Genomic DNA, 10,085 nt, shown 5'->3' with positions numbered 1-10,085 from the left:
CACCCAGAATAAAATGCCATTTATACGTTGACCTACATTCTGACAAGAGAGCAGTTAACATGAATGTAATGTGAAGCGATATCTACAACAATGCGACATTTATGATACAGTATCTGGACTTGAGCCAGTATTCAATATGTATTGCAGAAGCGTTACAGATTGCCCTTTCCAATTGAGCCGACAAATGCAGCGTTTACCGTAAATGCAGTCTCTGCTAACGGGAGAACATTGCCCTTAAATTTCAACGCTGTAATGCTGAACTTCCGCGATACGCATTGAATAGAGCTCCTAGTACGACTGCAAAGTTCTCACGGAGGAGTCACCATAGAGAGTGAGTACAGTCATTCTGTCATGTAAAGATAACCCTGGTTGTGACCCCATTTAGGGAGTGGTCGAAATTTACAAAATGGTTACCCCGTGGAAAATGGGGGATGGTCAGGCTTTTTCAATTTCAGTCAGGGAGGGTTTAGTATTTTTTTATTTAGTCCAGGGGAGGGTCATGTAATTTGTAATATTGCTCAGAGTTGCTTATTATAGCTCGATGTGTGCCCAATGCTATAGGCCAGGTGTATTCAACTCTTACCCTATGAGGTCTGGAGCCTAATGGTTTTCTGTTCTACCTGATAATTAATTGCACCCACCTGATGTCCCAGGTCCACAACCTTCTGGCTACTTTGCGATATAATGCTTAAAAAACAAAAATAGATTATAAAACTGCATATCTAATGCTCTGGTCTGTCCTAGGAGTGAGGGTAAACAGTAGGCATGTTCTCAGCTGTCCAGTTTATGTTTTAATTATTATTTTGGGTATAGGGGAGGGTCACTTTTTTTCAAGTGTTCAGGTGGGTCGGGTAAAAATATATTTTACTGAAGGGAGGGCCATCCATTATTATTTCAGAGCGGTCTTACATTCTCCAGGTATCCCTCATTATAAATAACGTACAGGCTCTTAGGCAATGATTCGATAGTGGAAGAATAGGGTTAGACACTTACCAGCACCCAGAAACAATACCCAACAGTTAGGCTTATTTGATAAGGTTTTGACTTTGGATTGATTTGTATGCACACAATAAAGACCTCCCAACACTGCTGTATGCAGATTACCCAGATTGTACAAATGGTCAAGTCTAAAATATGTTCACTGAATAAAAACACTGATTTCTTGTTTGTTTTCAATGAATGAAATAACGTAAAATACAAAAAACAATCTACCTGCATTGAAATAAAGAATATTAATACATTTCAATATAGAAAATAAAAATTCAACTGCCCACCATTCTAAGCTCAATTCAACCAGGCGTATTACAGTGCATTTGGAAAGTATTCAGTCCTATAGACTTCTTCCACATTTTGTTACGTTACAGCCTTATTCTAAAATTGATTACATTGTTTTTTTCTCTCATCAATCTACACACAATACCCCATAATGACAAAGCAAAAACAGGTTTTTAAATTTTTTGCCAGTGTATAAAATAAAACTGAAATATCCCATTTATATTAGTATTTAGCGATTACAGCCTCGTATCTTCTTGGATAGGACGCTACAAGCTTGCCCTCGCTTTCTGGCTTTGAGTTCACCACTAAGGACACACACACACACAAGTTGAGTTTCAAAAACAATTTTCACATATTATTGGAAACTAGGGCTGAAGGCCAGAAGTATTTCTGTTGAAGTCTTCAACAGGATTATTGTAGATATAAAGAATTGCATATTCTAAGTACATCCTCATTATGTTATGTGTGATGAGTGGATGGTCACGTATCCACTTCTAGCAAATTATTTCAAGTTGCGAATAATTCAGTAGATAGGGGTTGGTCTGAGAACAAGGGAGGCCGCAATGAACTCTTTAAAATATATCTTTACCCGACCCTACCTGAACGCTTGAAAAAAAAAAAGTGACCCTCCCCTATACCCAAAATAATTATTAAAACATAAACTGGACAGCTGAGAACATGCCTACTGTTTACCCTCACTCCTAGGACAGACCAGAGTTGTAGAAACATCTCAAGGATGATCAATGGAAACAGGATGCATCTGAGCTCAATTTCAAGTCTCATAGCAAAGGGTCTGAATACTTATATAAATAAGGTATTTCTGTTTCCATTGATCATCCTTGAGATGTTTCTACAACTTGATTGGAGTCCACCTCTGGTAAATTCAATTGATTGGACATGATTTGGAAAGGCACACACATGACTATATAAGGTCCCACAGTTGACAGTGCACAAGTTTCTAAAAACCTGTTTTCGCTTTGTCATTATGGTGTATTGTGTGTAGATTGAGGATTTCTTTTTATTTCATCCATTTTAGGATAAGGCTGTAACGTAACAAAATGTGGAAAAAGGGAAGGAGTCTGCATACCTTCCGAATGCACTGAATAATCACACCTTTGGAAAACAAAATTGGGTTGATTTTGTCAGCTGTGGACAGTTACACTTGGCTGCCTATCTTTACAAGCATACCCTTTGTTTTACTAACTCAAACAAGTTGTTTTCTATTTCACATGCCTTTGGGGGTAAACTTCTAAGCCATGGCTTTTTTGTTGTCAAAAGGGTAAAAACATTACAAAAAAGTTAAAATACTGTAGAAAATCAGCTGAGCTGAAGTTGAATATATGCTTGTGAATGTTAAACTGTTTCTGTCTCTCCTTCCCTTTACCCATGGAAATGTCAAGTCACATAATTAATTCCAGCATTGGAACTCACAAATCCTGTCCAATATTGAACTTGTGCATTGTATAAACGGTGTACTACGTAATGATACTTTCACAGTCTGTATTAACTTCCTCCAAAGCAGAGGCAGGAACCTTGTTTCTCTCCGACCTCCCCTCCCCATACTTCCTCTCCACCTCTACCCTACTACAATCAGGGATGTTGCTGCTGCATCTGGACCTGACTACAGGTCTGTAGTTCTGGCATATGACGGCCAGCCGGTAGAAGTTCAGAATGACCACCAGGAAGTTTTTAATGGCAAAGAACACCAACATCTGGTGGAAGACATCAAAGTAGGTCATGACGGTGAGCCGGACCACGAGGAAAGGGCCATCCTGGATGAACAGGCTCTCAATGATGCTCCATATGTCTGTGCTGTGCTTGGTCAGGAGGGAATCGCCTTGGCCCTCGCCCTCGCTTTCTGGCTTTGAGTTCACCACTAAGGACACACACACACACAAGTTGAGTTTCAAAAACAATTTTCACATATTATTGGAAACTAGGGCTGAAGGCCAGAAGTATTTCCGTTGAAGTCTTCAACAGGATTATTGTAGATATAAAGAATTGCATATTCTAAGTACATCTTCATTATGTTATGTGTGATGAGTGGATGGTCACGTATCCACTTCTAGCAAATGATTTCAAGTTGCGAATAATTCAGTAGATAGGGGTCGGTCTGAGAACAAGGGAGGCCGCAATGAACTCTTTATGATCCTCAACCCTGAATTGTTTAGCCACACGGCTATAATGGATTTCAGGAGGTCTGGGTTATTGGCAGTTTGCCTGACAATAGCCTACTCCATCAGCCAAGCAATGAAGAACCGAAGAAGAAGTGAGCCTTAACCTGTTTATAAAGCAGTCAGATCAAATCACTGTACGGTACGCAATATAAAAGGGAAATCCATATGTATTGCTGCATCTTCCTATTTTAGCCATACTGATGATAAAACTGCATTTCTGACTGTACTAAATAAAGTTTGCTTTTATCATATGGCGAGATCATTGTAGTTTGTGTGTAGGAAGTGAAAACGGTGATAGCAAACAAATCTGCACACCTGTTTATGTAGCAACATGGCTACGATAGAGCTGGTTTGCCTCCTTTCAAATGTTTAACCAAAGTCTAAACAGATCCCATTTGAGTATATGTAATGCTCCACTGACAAGTATTTTCTGGCCACAGTCATGCTACAAAGAGATAACTTGAGAAAGTAGGTGGGGTCATGGGGGGAGGCTCTCTGCAGTTCTATGTCTACAACAGATAAGGAAAGATTTGCCATCAAAGATGTGACATCCACAATGTTGTCTATGATATGGCTGTACCACTCAAATGAACCCTCAAACCCACCATGAAAGTCTTGGCATCAGCATATAAAATACATCAGATCTGTAATTCACCCTAAAGAATACGAGCCTCAACATTCAGACAGATCCCAATAGCCTTTGTCTGTTGGCCAAAAGTCAAGGATAGTTAAGTTCACTGCTGATATTAATAATATTATGAAATGTAGAGACCCACCGGCCAGATGGAGAGGAAACTGTAACATGCTCCAGGTCCACACCGCTAGGATGATGTACACCAGCTGAGGGCTGTTCTCCCTGGGAGGAATAAGGAACATACAGCTCAACAAGTCAATGCATGTCCACTGTTGTTACCGGTTTTAGTTTTTTAGGTCAATTCTAGGATTTTACATTGATGAATTCTCAGAGTGATTTTGAGTGAATTCCACCCCTGGTTGTTACATTATTTATACTATTTAGTAACTAGTAAGTTAAACGTTATATGCTTACTTAGTAGTAACTTAGTAAGTATGTAACTAGTAAATATTTAAGTAGCACTGCAGTATTGTGGTTCCTTGTGATACAAAAGTCTATATGGAGTCAGATGAGAAGTTGTAATCCAAAAACTCTTAACACACTACTAAAGGCACTTAGGTCAGCAGATTAATGTGAGAACACTGGGATCTAGTAAAGTCTGCTACAGGCTCTGAAAATCCTCTGAGAAGCTTTTAGTCTCAGTAAAGTAAATTGAAAGGTAGGACACTTACTTGACATCAGACAGTGTTTCACTGGTGAACTCCAAGATGTCAGCTGCCGTGCCAACGAAGATGAGCAGGAGCTGGGAGAGTTCCTCCCGTGTGACCCCGCCCCCCAGTGGGAGGAGCCACTTCCCTATGATCAGTAGGATTAGCAGGACCTGATGGAGGGCCAGGATCCAGTCGTTGGGACACACCGTGGACAAGAGTTGGTCAAGACCCTTGAATGTCAAGAGAAGGAACAGAGGGTCAAACCACAGATAATAAGCACTCGAAAATGTACTTTTGGAAAGGCTCAGGGTAGGGAAGAAGAGTCCGCTAATGACCCCTGAGAGCGATGTCACTGCAATAGAAATAACCTTATATGTTAATAATGAAAAGTATACTTAGATGTCACCCTCGTTGACTGTGTATTCCCAAATACATCTGTAAAGAAATCCTGACAAACACGGGGATTCCCCATTATACAGTCAGACTCTGGTCACCTGAGTCATGCTATGATGAAATGATCAGAATATACACTGTATATACAAAACTATGTGGACACCCCTTCAAATTAGTGAATTTGGCTATTTCAGCCACACCCGTTTCTGACATGTGTATAAAATCAAGCACACAGCCATGCAATCTCCATAGACAAACATTGGCAGTAGAATGGCCTTACTGAAGAGCTCAGTGACTTTCAACGTGGCACCGTCATAGGATGCCACCTTTCCAACAAGTCAGTTTCGTCAAATGTCTGCCCTGCTAGAGCTGCCCCGGTCAACTGTAAGTGCTGTTATTGTGAAGTGGAAACGTCTAGGAGTAACACCGGCTCAGCGGCGAAGTGGTAGGCCACACAAGCTCACAGAACGGGACCGCTGTCCTCAGTTGCAACACTCACTATCGAGTTCCAAACTGCCTCTGGCAGCAACGTCAGCACAATAACTGTTAGTCGGGAGCTTCATGAAATGGGTTTCCATGGCCTCGTTTGGAGGTTTGTTAACACAGTGTCCAATGAAGGGCCAGATGTATACAAAATGGTGTCGTCTGCGTAGAGGTGGATCTGAGAGTCACCAGCAGCAAGAGCGACATCATTGATGTACACAGAGAATAGAGTCGGGCCGAGAATTGAACCCTGTGGCACCCCCATAGAGACTGCCAGAGGTCCAGACAACAGGCCCTCCGATTTGACACATTGAACTCTATCTGAGAAGTAGTTGGTGAACCAGGTAAGGCAGTCATTTGAGAAACCAAGGCTATTTAGTCTGCCAATAAGAATGCGGTGATTGACAGAGTCAAAAGCCTTGGCCAGGTCGATGAAGACGGCTGCACAGTACTGTCTTTTATCGATCGCGGTTATTATATTGTTTAGGACCTTGAGCGTGGCTGAGGTGCACCCATGACCAGCTCGGAAACCAGATTGCATAGCGGAGAAGGTACGGTGGGATTCGAAATGGTCAGTGATCTGTTTGTTAAATTGGCTTTCAAATACTTTAGAAAGGCAGGGCAGGATGGATATAGGTCTGTAACAGTTTGGATCTAGAGTGTCACCCCCTTTGAAGAGGGGGATGACCGCGGCAGCTTTCCAATCTCTGGGGATCTCAGACGATATGAAAGAGAGATTGAACAGGCTAGTAATAGGGGTTGCGACAATTTTGGCAGCTAATTTTAGAAAGAAAGGGTCCAGATTGTCTAGCCCAGCTGATTTGTAGGGGTCCAGATTTAGCAGCTCTTTCAGGACATCAGCTATCTGAATTTGGGTGAAGGAGAAGCGTGGGGGGGGCATGGGCAAGTTGCAGCGGAGGGTGCAGAGCTGGTGGCTGGGGTAGGGGTAGCCAGGTGGAAAGCATGGCCAGCCGTAGCAAAATGCTTATTGAAATTCTCGATTATCGTAGATTTATCGGCGTGACAGTGTTTCCTAGCCTCAATGCAGTGGGTAGCTGGGAGGAGGTGCTCTTATTCTCCATGGACTTTACAGTGTTCCAAAACTTTTTGGAGTTAGTGCTACAGGATGCACATTTCTGTTTGAAAAAGCTAGCCTTTGCTTTTCTAACTGATTGTGTATATTGGTTCCTGACTTCCCTGAAAAGTTGCATATCGTGGGGGCTGTTCGATGCTAATGCAGTACGCCACAGGATGTTTTTGTGCTGGTCAAGGGCAGTCAAGTCTGGGGTGAAGCAGGGGCTATATCTGTTCTTAGTTCTGAATTTTTTGAATGGGGCATGCTTATTTAAGATGGAGAGGAAAGCACTTTTGAAGAACATCCAGGCATCCTCTACTGAGGGAATGAGGTCAATATCCATCCAGGATACCCGGGCCAGGTCAATTAGAAAGGCCTGCTCGCTGAAGTGTTTTAGGGAGAGTTTGACAGTGATGAGGGGTTGTCGTTTGACCGCGGACCCATTACGGACGCAGGCAATGAGGCAGTGATCGCTGAGATCCTGGTTGAAGACAGCGGAGGTGTATTTAGAGTGTAAATTAGTCAGGATGATATCTATGAGGGTGCCCATGTTTACTGATTTAGGGATGCCAGGAGAACGCTACCTCCCCGAATGCATAGTGACAACTGTAAAGTTTGGTGGAGGAGGAATAATGGTCTGGGGCTGTTTTTCATGGTTGGGGCTAGGACCCTTAGTTCCAGTGAAGGGAAATCTTAACGCTACAGCATATAATGACATGCTAGACAATTATGTGCTTCCAACTTTGTGGCAACAGTTTGGGGAAGGCCCTTTCCTGTTTCAGCATGACAATGCCCCCGTGCACAAAGCGAGGTCCATACAGAAATGGTTTGTCGAGATCGGTGTGGAAGAACTTGACTGTCCTGCACAGAGCCCTGACCCCAAACCCATCGAACACCTTTGGGATGAATTGGAACTCAGACTGCGAGCCAGGCCTAATCGCCCAACATCAGTGCCCGACCTCACTAATGCTCTTGTGGCTGAATGGAAGCAAGTCCCTTCAGCAATGTAACAACATTTAGTGGAAAGCTCGTACTTTTTGGAGAAATGTCCTCTGGTCTGATGAAACAAAAATATAACTGTTTGACCATTTTTATGTTTGGAGGAAAAATGGACAATGACCCCAAGCATACTTCCAAAGTTGTGGCAAAATGGCTTAAGGACAACAAAGTCAAGGTATTGGAGTGTCCATCACAAAGCCCTGACCTCAATCCTATAGAAAATGTGTGGGCAGAACTGAAAAAGCATGTGCGAGCAAAGAGGCCTACAAACCTGACTCAGTTACACCAGCTCTGTCAGGAGGAATGGGCCAAAATTCACCCAACTTATTGTGGGAAACTTGTGGAAGGCTACCCGAAACGTTTGACCCAAGTTAAACAATTTAAAGGCAATGCTACCAAATACTAATTGAGTGTATGTAAACTTCTGACCCACTGGGAATGTGAAAGAAATAAAAGCTGAAATAAATCATTCTCTGTACTATTATTCTGACATTTCACATTCTTTAAATAAAGTGGTGATCCTAACTGAATTTTTACTAGGATAAAATGTCAGGAATTGTGAAAAACTGAGTTTAAATGTATTTGGCTAAGGTGTATGTAAACTTCCGACTTCAACCGTATATATGAAAGGGTAAAAGGCAAAATAGTCAAGAAATTAAAAAGTTCCAGTATTTACCTTTAGATAGGTTTGAACCGTTAAATTCCCCACCGTTTCGTTCAGAGAAATCATGCTTCTCACATTTTCCCATGAATCCAGTTTCTTGCACTGAAATTAGATAAGTTAAATCAAATCAAATTTTATTTGTCACATACACGTTTAGCAGATGTTATTGCGGGTGTAGCGAAATGCTTGTGTTTCTAGCTCCAACAGTGTAGTATATCTAACAATTCAGTGCAGTATATCTAACATTTGTTGTAAGTAAATGTTTCATAACTGTCATGCATACATTGAACATGGAGCTGTGGGATGTCTCTCCTCTGTTTTCTGTACCTGGGGGTCACTAGATTTGTTACGCTGATGATGTAGTTCCAGAATCCAGATGGATGGAATGATACTGATCAGGAACAACAAGATGGCTGGAGAGAACCTCGGGTTGGAGGAGAAAATGAACTTTATTCATTAACTCTTTATTCCATTCACATACATTTTAGAGATTCACGCACCTATCCAAAGTTATCCACAAATGATGGTCCATTCCCTGTGATTATATATGTTTTATATCTTAAGCCCACAGAATAGCAATCCAGCACAAATGATACAGCAGTGGGAAAACAGAAGACAATACCATTTTTTTTTTTTTTTTACCCAAAGAATAGCCAAAAAACACAATGGTAAAACAAATAGCATCAAATAGAACCAACACATGCAATGATGAACCCAATTCTAACCACTTTATCCTCTTTATGACTTAATCATAACGTTTGACAAAACAATCACATATTATTTTGGGAGCACAGGAAGAGTGTTCTCTCAGAGGGAGACGTGTCAGACAGACATGTCATTCTTCAGTCTAGGGGTTCCACCCTATCCCACTTTGTCCCAGGCCATTTTATTTAGCACAATGGGATAAGCAGCACGATACGGACTCTCTATGGAGGGGGAATGGGGCTGTAGTCAGTTGTACAGTAAAAAGAAAAAGAAAAAAAGAAGCAATGCAAAATCATAATGGATTGGATTCTTCCCCAGAAAAACTTCATTTAGCACTTATCTTGTTAATTTGTTGTCTGTTATGTCTTTAGGATTAAAATAAGTGGATAGCCTGCACATTACAAATTACGCACAGTATGCTGATGTACAAAATAGCGTACGTAGCCTACTCAGAAGACATTAAAAAAATTACAACATCTTACCATTTATAATCTTTTCCCTTTCTTCTTTTCAAAGTTATGATCATTTCGACAACGAGAGGTAGAAAGAGGAACGTCAGAAACCAGTAGATATGGTCATCTTTAACCAATGTTACTCTCCAAACTCCGATGAGTGAGATAAGAATAAATAACAACCTAGTAACAATCGCACATGAAAATTTGACCACAAATGCCATGATACTTAACAGTAAAGATTCGAAAGCTAAAGTGTCCCGTTATTACTGAAGGTTCAAACTCCCACACACAGCCACTTGTACTCTGCCAGCAGCACAAACAATGACTTCATTTTTATATGGTAATGACGAAACCTTCTAAATAAAAGCCTGCATTTCAAAAAATTGCAATGTGGATAACGCATTCAAATTATATTGAATTTTTATCAATGCCCACTTTTATTGTGCCAACAAGAAATTGCTATAGGGAATTTATATATATTTTTTAATGGTTTATAAAAATAGACCAATAATGAAAAAATACAGTGTTGACACTGGTATGTTGAGAATATTGGGCTGTAGAGAGAACACTTGTCT

At 41.1% G+C, this 10,085-nt stretch overlaps 1 protein-coding gene across 2 annotated transcripts; it reads right to left on the bottom strand.

Annotated features, from left to right (window-relative positions):
• Positions 1-2,307: 2,307 nt before the first annotated feature.
• On the bottom strand, positions 2,308-9,810 carry LOC121553580 (transmembrane protein 26-like). 2 transcript variants are annotated; one of them, XM_041866809.1, is made up of 6 exons: positions 9,538-9,810; positions 8,678-8,774; positions 8,363-8,452; positions 4,758-4,966; positions 4,229-4,308; positions 2,308-3,151 (listed from the first exon to the last, which is right to left on the bottom strand). In XM_041866809.1, exons 1-6 carry the CDS (start codon positions 9,729-9,731, stop codon positions 2,751-2,753), a joined length of 1,071 nt encoding a protein of 356 aa, XP_041722743.1. In that variant the 5' UTR covers positions 9,732-9,810; the 3' UTR covers positions 2,308-2,750. The 2 variants fall into 2 exon arrangements, with proteins under 2 accessions (XP_041722743.1, XP_045067511.1); XM_045211576.1 differs by having other exon boundaries at positions 8,634-8,763; positions 9,538-9,622.
• Between the last annotated feature and the right edge of the window lie 275 nt (positions 9,811-10,085).

Source organism: Coregonus clupeaformis, chromosome 37, assembly GCF_020615455.1.
Source record: "Coregonus clupeaformis isolate EN_2021a chromosome 37, ASM2061545v1, whole genome shotgun sequence".
In the NCBI taxonomy this organism is placed as follows: domain Eukaryota; kingdom Metazoa; phylum Chordata; class Actinopteri; order Salmoniformes; family Salmonidae; genus Coregonus; species Coregonus clupeaformis.
This window is presented reverse-complemented; position numbering and strand designations above follow the sequence as displayed.

Coding starts and splice junctions, on each gene's coding strand:
- LOC121553580 (XM_041866809.1), bottom strand. CDS start 9,731: ATGGCATTTGTGGTCAAATTTTCATGTGCGATTGTTACTAGGTTGTTA. Junction 4,967..8,362: donor CGGTTCAAACCTATCTAAAG/GTAAATACTGGA, acceptor TTGACATTCAAG/GGTCTTGACCAACTCTTGTC. Junction 3,152..4,228: donor GTTTCCTCTCCATCTGGCCG/GTGGGTCTCTAC, acceptor GTGTGTCCTTAG/TGGTGAACTCAAAGCCAGAA.